Below are 16,575 nucleotides of genomic sequence, written 5' to 3' on the forward strand. Positions count from 1 at the left end.
GCGTTTTGTGTTCCGTTTTCCTGCTCCATTATGGAAAACACCCAGTGGAATCAACAAATCACTGAACCAAACGGGGTAGAAAGGACCACGTTGACTATAATCCGTTATCCGGTGTAATCTCCTGGATACCAATGCATATGCACAGTACACAGTTACCAGGGTCAAACTAGAGAGCAAAAAGCAAAATAAAATTGGAAGTGTTCTTTTTGATTTACAGGTGTTTAAAAATTGGGAAGATTTGTGAAAAAAAAAGTTGTAATTAATTTTTCAGTGGGGGATAAAACAGGAAGTATGCAAGCCAAAAAAAGAAGCCAGTTTATCAGTGTTTTGGTCGTCACTTGTACTACTCACTGGCCAAATTCCAGCTTATTTAATCTAGTTGTCAGTAAATTATAGGTTCCTAAACTTGTGGACAATTTTGGCGTGACAACATTTAGCAGCCACGTTGAGTCTTATTGACCAAGTGCACCAAGTTACAGTGAGTTAGCTTCTTTAGATCAAGAACTGTGGCAACACAAACTTGGATATTTTTCCAAGACGAAATGGCTCTAGTGCCTCAACCAAGCTGAAGCTTGCAGAACCTCATACAGGCGGCGGAGGAACATTGTGTACAAATTTCAGCAGAATTGAAGGTGGTTGGGCAGGAACCCTCTCCCAAATTAGGTCAGTTGACATGGAATGACCCATGTGTGAAGATGTCCTTACGGGACATCTGTCCGTGTGCTGAAGCTGCGGGGATTTCAACGCAAGCAGGATTGTACACGTTTGTATTACATGGATAGCTCGCATGTAACTTTTTTCAGTGTTCAAATACTGACACATTTCAGCACATATTTCAATAAAACAATTTATTTTCAGTTGTGGGTTTTGCCAGATTTGTTGACGGATTGTAAAATATGATTAGTCGTCTTCTGACAGTTCTCGGGGCTTTTATGCTGCCTGAGCGAAGCCCACCCTGTTATTACTCATATCGTAGACTGAGTAGTACTGCCTCAGGAACACATCTCCCAAGATCCACAGGGGCTGACCGTTCTGGGATGGGAGGTAGGTCTCCTCAACGCCAACTGTACAATAACCATTATTCTAGAGAGAAAGAAACAAAGTGTTTTTAGTAACCCGGTCAGTAATAGTTTTATCTGGTGGCATCATTGAGTAGAGCTAGCCATGAAGGCCGACTCCTCACATATACCTGTGCACTTGGGCACCACCAGCCAGAAAATAATATAGTCTACAAGTTATATTAAATAGAAGAATTCAGTGGTTTGCACTTATGGATACTAATTAAATCTTCTTCAGTATAGAAGACAACTGAGCGTGAACTATCTCCCCTACTTACCAACTCCATTAATGTTAACTTCTGGAAATTATCTTAGCTGTTTGTGCTGTGAGCAAAACTCTCTCCTATCTATCTATCTATCTATCTATCTATCTATCTATCTATCTATCTATCTATCTCCTATCTTTCTATCTATCAATCTATCTATCATATGGCCCTTTTACTATTAAACAAAAAAAAATTGTGATATCAAAAAAGTTTTTTAACCTCTGAAGGACCAGGGTGTTTTGGTCCTAAAGGGCCAGACACCTTTTAGGGATTTTACCCATTTGGTGGTTTTACTGCCCTATTTTTTTTTCTTTAGCTACCAAAACTATTTTTGCTGGGTTTTTTTCTGTGACATCTAGGGCTATTTTTCTATATCTTTTTTTTTCACTGACTTTTTTTTCCGGTGTTTTAGTTTTATTGGGAGTAGAACGCTAATATATATATATATATATATATTTATATTTAATTTCTAGCTGTTTATTTTTTAAATTGGTATATTTACACTAAAATAAAGTATGGGAATGGGTTCCTAATTTTGTTTTGGACGTTTTTATATATAATTTATATAGTTTTGCATTACAGGGCGCATACTGCTGCGGTTTTGGGTCATTTTCTTTTTTATGTATTTATTTTTATTTTCTTTTGTAATTTTTTTAACCTATTTCTGTAACTAATTTTTATTTTGTAAATAATTTTTACCATCTATATCCCCCATGACATCATATAGAACCTCTGGGGATCATTCACATTGTCTTTTTTTTAATTATTTCCCCTGTAGCTGGGGCGTCCATAGGAGCCACATCCAAAAGAGCCACAGTTACAGGGGAAAACATCTCCCTGTAGTGACAATAGTCACTAATAGAGCTGATCTGGGTCTGCTAGGACCCTGCAGCTCTGCTGTAACAGGGGAGCACCCGGTGGTCACGCGATTGTCAGGATGCATAGTGTCACTCTTTTACTTTCTTGCTGTAGTACATACCGCTCATTGAGCACTATGTAGCCTAAAGAGATGAAGGCAGAAGCCATTAAAAACAGCTTCTGTCTTCTCTGGGTCCTCGGCTGTGCCTGACAGCTGAGGACCTGCTTGATTGCAGGAGTTTTAATCCTGCCCTGTACTTCTGCTATCACCCAGGATTAAAGTCCAGAACCAAGCGACATATATTTACTGCGCTTGGTCCTAGATGGGCTAAGTAACGCCTTCTCTGCGAATTTAGTATAAGTATGACTTATCTGTTAATATTTAAAAACGTCTTGTCAATTTTTATTAGTTCTTCTATCAAAAGAGCTAATTTTCCCATCTTCTAACAATTGTGACACTAGTGTATTACCCCTCTTTAAATTGTTTAAAACTGTAATTATGACAAATTGGTGTAGTGAGAATTCTGGTACTGCACTTTGAAGCACATGGCAGCCTTTGTACCTCCCTCCATACTACTGTGCAGGTACAGTCTGCTATTCTCCAGCAGACCGCGCTACAACTAGCAGTCCACCTATTCTACTGGGGTCCCACTGGAGGATACAGCAGGTCATAAAGAGTACGGCAAGAAACCCCTGCAGACAGGACCAAGGTGCAATATTAACAGTAAACCTTATTTGGCAGGCAGCTGCTAGAGATAATGAATTTTATCTCTTGAATCTAAATAGATTTATTTAGAAACTAAAGGTTCCTTTACACATGCTGATTGTCGAGCACATACGCGCCCAACAGCCGCCTCACGGAGTCCTGCTCACTATCGATCCTGGGCTTACACAGGAATGATAGACGTTCAAATGAATGGAGGTGCAGCAGATCGTTCTTATTATCTCTACTGCTTTAACCTTGGATGCCCTACTTCTCTGTTGAATTGTTCTAAAGTGTCACTAAATATTTCTTTGACTATTATGTATTATAAAAGTGAAAAATTTACCTGGATTATGTATCCAGAGGGTGGAATTGGAAATTGGTTTCCATTTATGGTGAAGCTGATGGATGGCAAGTTCTGCACATTGTTACAATTGACCAGGAACTGAAAAAGAAATATAAAGGGTTTTTGAGTATGTAAATTAAGTATGAAGCGGTCTTACCTAAGGTAAAGTCTTGGGAACACCCACACCTGTATAATTTGTAGGGGGTTACCTTCTGACTGAGGGTCAACACTGACCAGCATGCTCATGGCAAGACAACATGGATAATCAGAATTCAAATGAGGCGTAATAGTGAGGGCTAAAAGGATGGGGAATTCCATTTCTAAAGTTCTGTGGGCTTTTAACATTCTTTGATCCACAGTATCACAAGTGTACTGGGAATATGTCATTGAATCCATTACTACCCACAGTAGACAGTGTAGTGGCACAAACCTCATGAAGCCATGGACCCCAGTTATCAACAAGGCACTGTGCAATCTGATGGTGGTTCCATACTGGTGTGGGGTGTGTTCTAATGCCATGAGTTGGGTCTGCTGGTCCATCTAAACATGTCATTGACCAGTGCCCATGATGTTTTGCTACTTGGTGACCATTTACAACCTTTTCTGGACTTCATTTAGCCCTACAATAATGGAATATTCCAGCAGGATAATGCATCATGCCATTTGTTCTCTAGTTCTGTTTCACGGAGCACTTTGGAGAGCTTCTGTGAATAGTATGGTGTGCACTTTCACCCAGCATGAGCCCAATCGAGCATTTATAGGATGTGGTGGATAGGTGCATATGCACCAATGATCCTACACCTACAAATGCCACAAAGCTATTTGTGGCTATCCAGATGGCATGGTTCAAAATCCCTCCAGACTTCTTCCATCCACTTGTGGAATTGATGCTACATCGAGTTGCAAGACTTCGCCAACTTAGAGGGGGGTCCTACACGGTATTAGTTCATGTTCCTGATTTTTAGCATGTCAGTGTAGATTTAGCAATAAATACATATGCAGCTATACTAGCTCACCTGTCCATTCTGCCCCTGCTGAGCTCCGAGAGTTTGGAGCAGAGTGCCCATATACTGTTGGGGAACTGTCAATGGAGAAGTTCCTGTATCCACAATAGCTTGACAACCTTGACTGCACCATCCTGTTGCTTGTCCGTTTATTGAGAACCTGCAAGGTACAAGGGTGAAGAAAACTTTCCACTATTCTCTGAACAACTGTAAAAACTTTACTTGTACATATACTGAATATGTCAGCACTAAAGATATTTAGGAAGATAATTAATTTTCCTAAAGCCTTATTCACATGTCTGTACGCTGTTCAACTCCACGGCACGTGTATGGACCTATAATAGTCAATGAGGCTATTCACACGTGGCCCGTGTGAAGAAATTGCAGCACGTTCTATTCTATTCTTTTGTTCTGTGTGATCTAATAAGGTTAAAAATGGCTAATGTTCATCAAGTGCAATTTGTAATTTCCATACTGCGTTGAGCTAGATTACAATAAAATCCCATTTGTGATGAAGCTGGCAATGTAAAGGAAAACGTGTCTTCTTGACTATAACAGGAAAACCTCCCACTTCTATTTTAAATAGTAATCAGAATAAATCCCTGGATTAGCTGTCCACATCAATGCATCCTAATAATATATTCAGTCGTAGATTTGTTGCAGACATTTGCATTCCATACATTTGACTGGGGTTGTTTCTACAGCGTGCTCCCCGACTATTTGACCACTTGAGTACCGGTAGGTACTTTATGTGTCAGTTTTTACAGTCTTCTGTGGTGTTCTTACTGACTAGAATATGATGCTATTATTTGATGGTATGTGATGTCAGTCTTTGTTTTATTGTCCCATTAGACAAATTGTACATTTCATGTTCTAGTAATGTTAGCTGAGGTGTACTGATACCAGGGGTACTTGTACATAATCATTGTACTGAGACTTTGCTTTGAGTTGATGCTAGACTTATTTTGATTGTTATCTTGCTCAGATACGCAAATTCTGGTAACTGTTACATATTGAAAAATTTCATTACAAAACAAATTCTACAAGCCCCATTCAGGAATTTGATAGGCGTACTTCAAGTATCATCTCTAAAATAGCTTGTTAGGTCATCAACCAAAGGAGATCTTCTAGATTTAGTAGTTACTAATGGAGATCTGGTGTCTGAGGTTACAGTGGAAGAGAATTTGGGATCCAGCAACCACCAATGTTTATGGTTTGACATAAGAACAGACTTTGAGCAATCCTTTATTACAACCATAGTATTAGATTTTAGAAAGACCAATTTCAATGTTATGGGTGAGTTTTCAAAAAATTAATTAACATGGTGGAATAAAACAGCCGGAGTGTGCCAAGTGGACACTATGAAAAATGGCCGTCTTAAAGGCAATTAAACTTTATGTCAAAAGTAAAAGGAAACGGCTGTGGTTCACTGGAGAAGTAATACAGAGAACTTCTTAAGTACTATAGTAAACTGGAAGTGTAGCTGATGGAGATATATAAAATTAGAAGGAGGCAAAATATATTATGGGAATTTTAGTAAAAAGAAAGTGCCCCTTCATAGGCATGAAAAAAATCTTTAGCCTTTATTAATAATCAGTATCGCAGCATGATAAAAACTTTTATTAGAAATCATTCTCTCAAATTAAATTTCTTTCCCCTTCATCTAGTTTAAATGTCTGTCAAAAGAATTTCTGAATTCCTCAACAAACACTTCTCTATCTTTATGTGAAGGATGCAAACTCTCTCTTAAACAACTCTTTTTTAGACCAGCTACCAACATCACTACTAACATCTCCAAAACCTTCAGTTTTACTCCACTGTTGAAGCCACGCAGTAATTAAGATCCAACGTGCCTTGTTCATCTAATTACAGACTGGCAAAACCTCTGAAAATGTGAATGAACCTGTTATCTTACCAAATCCTGGCTAAAAGTTTAGAATTTATTTTGTGCAGAAACGAAATTATTTTGAGACAAATAATTGCTTCAAAGATCCACCACAAGATCAAGTTCACTAACCCTACTTGTAGCCTTGACAATATGCACAATGTGTCTCTTATCCCTACTGGCTGTGGCACCTGGAAGACATCACACCTCCTTCAGCACATCCAAATTCTGTCCTAAATCAACATGTCTTATAGTTGAATCTTAACAAGAAAATGTTTTCTTTTCTTAGTTATTCCATTAACTTCATCAGGCTGGTTAGTAACACTTGACAGAACAACTTCTCCCTTGCTAGTTACATTATTCTGCACATGAGGGTACCTATTCATATCAGCAATTGCATCCCCATCTAGTTCAGAAAGAACACCGTAGGAATTGTATACGACTAGTCCAATATTATCATGTTTATGTTCCACAACTCGCAATCTCCTGGAACTAACATTTATCCACTGTGCCCCTCTGAGGTCTTTGATGGAGAGGTGGCTGATTAAAGGCTGCTTGACAGCACTCATTGACTAGGAAAGCCTTATAACTTTAGACTGAAGAGTACAAACTAAATACTGCAGGCTAGAAAGGTAACCACATACATATCAGACAGCATCCCAAATCTCAAAAGGATACTACTGAAACCTGCAGATAAACAAGTATTGTGCGGCACCAACCCAGACATCAGTAAAAAATAAGTACTACATTAAACTCCCGCTGTTTTCAAACTATTGCAGATTTTGAAACTATACACTTCAGTCTCACTACCACTAGTCATGGTGTACTCACAAGGATAAACTCACCAGAATAAATTCAGTCTTACAAAATAAAAAAATACACTTTGCAAAATAACACACGAAACTCAATAGATTTTTTCTACAAAAATGAAAAACACTAAGAACATGAAGAGCTCTAACACAGCAATTACAGCCGCACCAAGGTGGCTTACTGCTCCGCAGTGACAGCTGTTTTAGAAGGAATATGTTACCACATAAACTCTTTATAAATAGACATGAGGGGACATTTACAGAGATCAGTAATGCTGATCACTATGAAAAAGCACAGCAAGTTCTGACACCTGCAGAGATTCCAACCATTCAGAGCTAATGGGATATTCTAAAATCTCAATATATTAAAATATATTGGTAACTCACTACCTCAGCTGTGAATTCAGACTGATTTGACTACAACACACATGCATGTTCAAATAATCAAAGCATGTGCGTTTACTTCAGTAGGAAGAGGGAGATCAACTGGTGGAACAAAGGATGGGACATGTTGAAATTCAGCATGCCCAATTCTTGCTTTCTCCCATGGTAGATTTTAGAGAATGGCCTGCTCTCTGTATACACATTTGGCTGTCAGCCAGCCCAAACCAAATCAAGCAGTTTGTCCTACATTTCTTTAATGTGTATGACCATGAGTTGAGAATCTGCTCCTTTGATTAAGGGGTTATGGGTACTAAAAGATCTCCTCTGTTATTAAAGTAGTCTGAGCTCTTTCATCCAGTCAGGGGCTCATGCGTCCACCCAACAGTGCATTCATGGAAAGCATTAACTCGGACCGAATATACATCATGGAAAATACAGCAGTGTTTGAAAGTCTTGAACGCTTCAGAATTTCCAATTTTTTTGTTTACATTTGACCTAAAACTAAATCAGATTTTCACAGAGGTCCTATAAGTAGATAAAGATAACCAAATCAAGCATAGTATGTTAGGCTGAATGAAGACAATGTCCATCTAGTTTAGCCTATTTCCACCCTCTAGTTGATCCAGAGGAAGGCAAAACCCCAAGAGGCAGAAGCCAATTAGCCCATTTGAGGGGAAATTGCTTCCTGCCATAATGGCAGTCAGAATAATCCCTGGATAAACCTTTGATAGTTCCTACCTAACTGTAAGACTCGGAAATACAAACAAATAGTTAAAAATATTAGAAAATGATCCAATATCGCATGTCTGTAAGTGACAAAAGTATGTAAATCTTTGTTTTTAGCATCTGGTGTGACTCCCTTTATGCAGCAATAACTGCATCTAAACATTTACTGTTGATTAGTCCTGCACATCGGCTTCAAGGAATTTTAGCCCTTTTCTCCGTACAAAACAGCTTCAACTCTGGTGTCTTTGTGGGTGCCCTCCCATAAATTGCTCGCTTTAGATCCTTCCACAAAATTTCAGCAGGATTAAGGTCAGGACTTTGACGTGGTCAATCCAAAACCTTAACTTTACTCTTCTCTAATCATTTTTTTGTAGAATGACTGGTGTGCTTTGGGTCGTTGTCTTGCTGCGTGAACCAAGTTCTCTTGATTTTCAGCTCATGAGCAGATGTCCTGACATTTTCCTCCAGAATTTGCTGGTATAATTCAGAATTCACTTTTCCTTTAATGATGATAAGCTGTCCTGGCCTAGATGCAGCAAAATAGGCCCAAACTATGATACTACCTAAACCGTGTTTCACACATGGGATGAGGTTTTTATTCTGTAATGCAGTGTTTTTATTTCTTTAAATCTATTGCTTTTCATTTAAGCCAAATAGTTCTATTTTGGTCTCATCTGTCCACAAAACATTCTTCCAATAGCCTTCTGGCTTGTTCAAGTGGGCTTCAGCAAATTGCAGGTGGGCAGCAATGTTCTTTTTGAGAGCAGCAGCAGCTTTCTCCCTTCAATCCTGCCATGCACACCATGGTTGTTCAGTGTCCTCCTGATGGTGGACTCGTTAACATTAGCTAATGTGAGAAATGTTAATTTGGGTTCCTTTGTGATTTGGTAGAATATATGCCTTACTTTTGGCTTTATCTTTGTTGCTCAACCACTTCTGGGGAGAGTAATAATGGTCTTGAATTTTGTCCATTTGTACACAATCTGTCTGAGTGTGGATTGGTGGAGTCCAAACACTTTAGGGATAGTTTTGTACCCCTTCCAGCCTGATGAGTATCTACAAATTTTCTGAGGTCCTCAGGAATCTCCTTTGTTCATGACATGAAAAAGTTCCACAAATGTGTTGTGAAGATCAGAATTTAATAGATCCCTGTTCTTTAAATAAAACAGGTCACCCACTCACACTTGATTGTCATTCCGTAATTGAAAATACCTGGCACTAATTTCCCCTTCAAATTACCTATAATAATCCTAAAGGTTCACATACTTTTGTTACTCCTAGGCTTGTGATATTGAATCATTTTCCTCGAGAAGTCTAATATTTTTTACTTATTTGTTTGATTGAGTTCTCTTTATCTACATGTAGGACTTGTATGAAAATCCGCTGCAGTTTTAGGTCAAATATAAATAGAAATGTGGAAAATTCTGAATGATTCAGAGTTGCAATCACCACTGCTTAATGAGCTCCTTCCCCCAGATCAAAAGTGTGCGCAGATGCATCCATGTTTTCTTTCTACCTTGGCTGATGTTACAGATACCAAGGTATCATAGCGTTTAATGGCCAGAAACTTAAATATTTACACTTAAACCCATTGTTCCTTCATAATGATTCTGACAGTTGCATCCACCACTTGTATAAGGTCAACTGGTCACCTACAGTACCAAGAAATAGGAATAACTTACGCATCAATTCCGATTTGCCAGTAAACTTCTTGAGTGACAGGGGCCCAAAGAATCTGCCCAGAATATAAACTGTTATCAACTCCACCGAAGATCACCTCGCCAGATTGACTAGAAAAAGATAAAAGTCAACAAATACATTCTTCATGCACAATGAATAAATCTAAAATATATAACCTTTTATAATTCTGAATAGATTCTATGCACTAGGGGTTGATATGCTCTTAATTATTAAAAATAAAACCACATAAATCAATGCAATTATTATTCTTGCCTTTTCTCACATTTCCCTTCTTTCATTTACTTGTGTATTTAAGTTGCCCAAAGAGATTATGATTGAGTTTTTCTAACATCATGTGGTTCACCGCTAATTGCCAGACGGCATCAATGACTTAAGGTGCGTCCGACAATGAACAGTGATCTGCCTACCATTAGAGAGGATCAACTGCAGCCTGTTCTTTATAACTTCTCTATCTTTGCCCCATGTGTGTTTATATACCTGCCCATGTAGACACTAAAGATCGGGTTGTTCAGCAGGTTCTGCTGCAACATTCCTTGCATAGCTGTAGTGGCGCCACCTGCAGACATGGCAGGGTATGCCATTCCAAAGATCCCATCAAACTGCGAATAGTAGAAACTGCTGCCACTCTCTGTATAGGTCAGTCCAAATTCCTGGTTATTGATGGCTAGTCCTTGAACCTTTGTAAAAGTTACATTTGTGTTATAAAGTTACATTGTTTTTACAGTATATGCAACATTTAAGACCAAATACAGTACTAACAGAATATAATCCAATATATGTTTACTCACATTAACTGTATCATAGCCAAATACACCACTGACACTGCCACTGCCGTAAGACATGGTGAACTGTTGTCCATTGGTTGTGTAGGTAGAGGATTGGCTGGGGTTGAATACATGGTGGTTGCCTATGTAATTAAAAAGTAGGTTAGAACTTAATGAACATGTGCTTTTGAGGAATGTTAGCTTTAAGGTAATACGTAAATATTAGAGATGAGCGAGCATGCTCGTCCGAGCTTGGTGCTCGTTACTCGAGCAGGCATCAAGCGGTGCTTGGGTGCTCGAGTAAATTGCACAGGACACTTGTTTTCAATGGAGCTACGGCTGCTGGGCCTGTCATTCATTCGGCGAGAGCTGCCTGTGATTGGCTGAGCACCTCAGCCAATCACAATCAGCTCTTTCAGCAGGCGGGGATTTTAGATCCCCACCTGCTGATAGATCAGCACTACAGAGCCTGGGACAGTGAGGAGAAGATGTGGCTGAGCCCCGGCAGCTGAAGGGAGGTGAGTATTTTTTTTTTGTTTTTACACTACTTTTACTGGATTTTCAGTAAATAGGGGCAACCCAGAAGTCTGGAGGGGAGCAATTTGGAGAGCAAAGAAGGTTATCTACCACTATATTGGGTTATATTGTTTTTTTATGTGTTTTTTCATTAACAGTATGGTGGTATTATGTGGTCACACTATGAGTGTATTATTTGACTTTCATATAGTATTACTAGTAGTAATATTGGTCCTTCTTTAGTGTTTTTTTCAGGAATAGTATGGTGGTAGTACTAGTATTCCATCACTATGTGGTGGTAATATGTGATCATGGTGTGGTCTTTAGATTTGTATAATCTTTTTTTACTAACAAGGCATATTTTTATGTGCATGTATATGTTTTATTACATTTGTTAGGTGAGGACAAGTACATTCTTTGTACAGGGATCTTCTGCACTCTATGCCCACTCTTGTTGACAATTATTATTGAGCAGTCATATTGAATTGTAGTGCTCTGATGTGAATAGAGGGAGCATAACATGTTTTATAGTTTGCTAATGATTTGCTTAAATCAGTTTGCAAGCAGGACCGCAGTAGACCTTTTGGGCTCATAGACGAAGGAGTCCTTTTTATGATGTTCATATGCCCTAACAGGGTTGTCTTCATAAGCCAAACAATTAAACGATTATCTACTGAATATGTATACACTGCATAAAAATCATACTTATCTATAATACTACGTTAGTATATGGTGATTCTCACCGCAGGCAGCACTTTGACAGGATGCTGATGGAACCCAAAGGTTGGAAGATCCAGTGTCAAAAAGAACCAGGAAGTTTTGGGCTGGTGTTCCTATGCTGATTTGTCCATAATAATATGTCTGGAAACAAGAGGAGTGTCATGAAATATGTACACTGGATACATTTCTGTAAAGTGTCATTTCTTTTAAAAAGTATTTGAACTCACATCCATGTACATGGGTTCATAGGCTACAGCAAAATCAACATTTTGGTTGAAATGGTATTTAAGTCCAGGGTCTCTTTTGTGAGTTTTCATGTACTGCTCCAGAACTCCCTTCTCTCGCATGTTATCACGGGCAGACTTGTATTTCGTCAGAGGGACTCTAAAACATAAGTAAGATTTTAGCAATCACTTCATCATACAGTGTAGTTTCCCCATACTAATGACACGTGCTCAGATTATATACCGCCCTGTCGGGGTATTCCAGTATTCATCTTACCAACTAACCCCTGTCCATCTACACACTCAGAAATAATTTTGTTACTGCTTGGAAAAGCACTTGGGTGTAGGGCAAATTTTACACTTTTTGCTAATTTTTGTTATTTATTTGGCACTCCCAAATTGCTTACAACATAATTAGAGTTTGCAGTGATTTGGGCTTCATTTTCATAACACATAGACATAAACAGCAGCACAACTGAGGACCGTGTACAGCAGTACTAACTATAGATGTGATTTCAGTAGTTGTGTGTCGGGAGGGTAACATCACTCCTTAGGAAGAGTACCAAGAAGGTGAGTGAGGAGATTTATAAGGTCATTCATGCTCCTCTGGGTAATATGCAAATAAGGAAGATGGAACAATACCTCTTCAGCGCCACCTATTGGATGGTAGCAGTCCTTCAAATCAATGCCTGATCCTTTATACAGGTCTGTAGAGCAATGATTGGGAATTGAAAACAAAGCCAGAATGCATACACAAACAGCTATTTCGGGCTTTTTGCCCCTCATCAGTGTGCAATAGGATCCTGGCTTGGCTAATGAGAGGCCTGTGATGTGGGTTGGGAGGGGTAAAATCTCTCCTTAGGGAGAGCACCTAGAAGGTGAGTGAGGAGACTTATAAGGCCATTCATGCTCCTCTGTGTAACATGCTGCTGAAGAGGTATTGTTCCATCTTTCTCATTTTCAGTAGTTGTAAAACAGTAAATACCAACACATTTGTTTGTGAGTCCCTCTCCCTCCTCCCGTTTCCACAGACCTATATGGTCAGCATCAGTCATCACCCTCCTCTGTTATCCATCTTGTTATCTCTGTTACTAGAGACTGACCTCACTTGACAACAGGCAGTGGGCAGCAAATTAGAGGTAATAGAAACCCTCTAGTGGCTAGCACTTTAGAGCGGCTTTCAGCACAAAAGTGAAGACTTTAGGTAAATAAAGTGATTTGCACCTTTGCAAGTTATCTCTTACTCTGTCACATGAGTATGAACTGTTGGAAACGTCAGGGATTATTTAAACTTCTACCAGATTGTATCAACATTTCAAATAGAATTTAGGATTTTTATGTATAAATAAACGACTACACGAGTGGATGACGTCACCGCTAAGGTCCTCAGCGCTCATGCAGAGTGTTTACACAGGCAGACCTCACCACTGGATCGCAGGCTTCTTGCTCAGTGCTTCACGTTTTAAGGGAAGTAGGGAGCATTTACGCGGAACAAGAAGCCTGTGATCCAGTGAAGGTTTTTAAGCTGACTTAAAGTCAGTAACAACGAGAAGTGATCATATAGTAAACAATTTTTTTCCATTTGCATGGCATGATTATCGCTCAATTTCATTCGTTTGAACAAATTTTGAGTGATCATCGTCCCGTGTAAATGGCCCTTTAGGCTGACCATAACCTTTAGATAGCTGTCAAACAAATGCAATATAAATTGTTCTCAAAAGGGAGATGAGGATAAGTCTGCTGGCGGCTTATCTTCCTTGGGAACAATAAGTTGAAATCCAGCACATCTGAACCTTCTTTTCCCTGACATCTGCCGGAGGGGTAGTGTCAGGACAGCCCCATGCACATTAGATGATCAGCCAGGATCACCAAATTTAACGTGTTTTGTTTAAATTTATTTAAAGGGAACCTGTCAAATCCCAACAGCACCATAAACTAAGTTGTGGTGGTATTAGGGGTGGTAAGAGAGTGCTGGGTGAGGCATTTTTTATACTCACCCACTCCCTGGTTCCAGAGGTGTCCAACTCTGAGGTCAGCGCAACATGAAAATCTGATTAGTCAGAGCCCCATGCACATGCTCTCCTATAGAAGTCTATAGGAGAGTGCAGGTATGGGACTCTGGAAAGAGACATATTTTCATGCACTGCCGGAACTAAAGAGGGGGGCACTGCTGGATCACAGAAGCGAGTGGGTATAAAAAATGTATCACCCGGCTCCTATCACCTCCCCTATCAGCACCATAGCTTAGTTGCTGTGGGATGTGACAGCTGCCCTTTAATCTGAATAGCCAATTTTAACTTTTTAATTTGTTTTGGGTATATAAACATTACCCATAGAAGCCAATTATTCTTTCCTGGTCACTTTTTTACTTTTCCTTACCTTTGTTCTACAAAACATTTCCTTGTTATTTGTTGGACTTTTTTCTCTATTTAGCTGTGTTGTAGCTTTATAAATATAAATGGTTTACAAATGTAGGATTTACAAGATGGTTGTTTGAAGTTGGACCCAGTAGTGTTCCTGGAGGGATTTCCAGAGGTGTAACTTAAACTTCCTGAGCCCCAATGCAAAATCTCTAACAGGGTCTCCCAGGCCCCATTTAGAATATTGGTGTCTTCAAATGTGGCAAAGAAACCTCTGAACCCCCCCTGGCACCAGGGCTTAGATGTGTGACTGTAACCTTATAGCGACACCCCTGAGAAATTCATAGAAACAGCTGATCTTTTCCAAGCTAATTTCAAACTGTGCCCCCTTGTTGCTATTTAGTGGCTTCTTATTGTCTGGTTGTGGGTTTGGAGGTGCAGTTTTTTGAATTTTTTTTCTTAGTTTTTTCTTTTTCTAATGTTATTTAATTTTTTTGTACATTTTACTGTATTTTTACTATGGGGCATAAGTTAGCAGGGAAGTTCAATTTTTTGTGACAAAGAATTTCTTATTTCAGTGTGACGGACCAATGTTATTTTGAGAACCTTTTAAAAACAATCTGCCTCTAAAATGGAATGTATTAGTCAGTTATTTGATTAATTACATACTTACATATTTTTTTCTAATCTGTTTTTTAATCTTTCGACTGTATATTTTTTAATTCAATATTCTGTACATGATTATGAGAGCAGCCATCTTTTCTGAGCATCTTTTAGCAACATGCATAGATATGCTTTGCAGCAGCCACATGAAGCATGGATTCTGGAGACGTTCACGACTTCTGTGGGAGTCCTCAGTTGTTGATACCTTTTAATGGTTAGCTGAAGAGATGATGATAAATAGCAAACTTTCCACACTACCGAGGTCTCTTCATCAGGCAGTAGGATCTAACACTATTAGTCATCATTATCTTTTCAGTTAGATATTAAAATTTATCAGGAAAGACCCTCATTCTTTTCTACCTACTGGCTCTAACCGTACAAAGATATTTTTCCTTTAAATTCTTGAGAGACTGTTCTTGAAATGTTCTGTGACATGTGTAGAAGTCACTGTGCAGGAAGGGAGAGGAGGTTAGATGTAACTATCACTTATTGTAAATGTTTAATCCTGTGTTATCTACATGTAGGTGTCACTATTCATTGGTATCCTGCCTGTGATGATAATAAGATGACTACTGAAAAGTGATGTCTACAGAATGGGAAGTTTTGATGAATTAAGAGTCTTAGTGGTCCGTGTGTAAACTGCACAATTATAGGATTTTTTAGGTAGGTAAAGATATGAAAAATTAGGAAAAACACTGCCAAAAATGTAAAAATATCTATTAGCTGGAGATTGGAACTCTCAGTAATCTCAACATCTGTGCGCCCTATTTCTGGTGGTACCAATGCATGACCACCACTGCATGCACTTCTATAGGATAGTTAAAGATTGCTGAGCTCATCAACCTTCCTCTATCCTACAGAAATGAATAGAGTGGTAGTCCCACATGTGCAACATTCATATGGGGAACTCAAGGTGTGCAGATCTTAGGGACAACTGGGGGAATGAGCAGTCAGATCCCCAGCAATCACACATTTTCCCCCAATCCTGGGGATAGGCCATAAATGTCAGTAGTGGGAAAACATGCCATGTACATATCACTAGTATAAAATCTAATATAGATTAAAAGGATAATATGGCTGGCACTCACCTTACCAGCCCCTCTGCCACCTGGAGGCAGATAAAAGCCAACACCACCCACTTCATGGTTTCTGTTATTCCTCTCTGAGAAAGAATTACGAAGTATCATCTGAAATGCCCTCTTATATTGTTCTACAGCCCTATGGTCTCTGTCCTGTTCGCAGTTCTACCAATCAAATTCATCTCACTGGTGCATAAATGCCACGTACAAGTCCAGCAGATAAGAGTAATTTAGTTGATAGTATTTGTGGAACAATTGTTGGCACCTAATAATTATTTACAATTTCACCTTGAAGCATTTAAGGTTCAACCTTTCTGGGGATTAAAGAAATATTAAAGTATAATTAAATCATCATTCATATCGACGTTCTGATCTACTGTCAATGAAAAATGTTTGACTAACGATAGCAATAAGTCAACGGAATAGTGATACATAGGCATTACCTGAGACCACAGTCTGGTGGACCAACCATACTCCTTTCCTGTTTTAATATTTCTATCATTTATCAG

The 16,575-nt window shown here is 39.0% G+C and overlaps 1 protein-coding gene across 1 annotated transcript; it reads right to left on the reverse strand.

Annotated features, from left to right (window-relative positions):
- Positions 1–930: 930 nt before the first annotated feature.
- On the reverse strand, positions 931–16,131 carry LOC136624765 (gastricsin-like). The gene is made up of 9 exons (XM_066598696.1): positions 16,076–16,131; positions 11,968–12,124; positions 11,764–11,881; positions 10,529–10,647; positions 10,218–10,417; positions 9,722–9,829; positions 4,248–4,395; positions 3,232–3,330; positions 931–1,083 (listed from the first exon to the last, which is right to left on the reverse strand). Exons 1-9 carry the CDS (start codon positions 16,129–16,131, stop codon positions 931–933), a joined length of 1,158 nt encoding a protein of 385 aa, XP_066454793.1.
- Positions 16,132–16,575: the final 444 nt, after the last annotated feature.

Source organism: Eleutherodactylus coqui, chromosome 4, assembly GCF_035609145.1.
Source record: "Eleutherodactylus coqui strain aEleCoq1 chromosome 4, aEleCoq1.hap1, whole genome shotgun sequence".
Classification (NCBI taxonomy): domain Eukaryota; kingdom Metazoa; phylum Chordata; class Amphibia; order Anura; family Eleutherodactylidae; genus Eleutherodactylus; species Eleutherodactylus coqui.

Excerpts from the sequence above, each read along its gene's own strand:
- LOC136624765 (XM_066598696.1), bottom strand. The coding sequence starts at position 16,131 with ATGAAGTGGGTGGTGTTGGCTTTTATCTGCCTCCAGGTGGCAGAGGGG. Across the intron at positions 10,648-11,763 it reads CTGTCAAAGTGCTGCCTGCG|GCAACCACCATGTATTCAAC; the intron begins GTGAGAATCACC and ends TTAATTACATAG. Across the intron at positions 1,084-3,231 it reads CCTCTGGATACATAATCCAG|AATAATGGTTATTGTACAGT; the intron begins GTAAATTTTTCA and ends CTTTCTCTCTAG.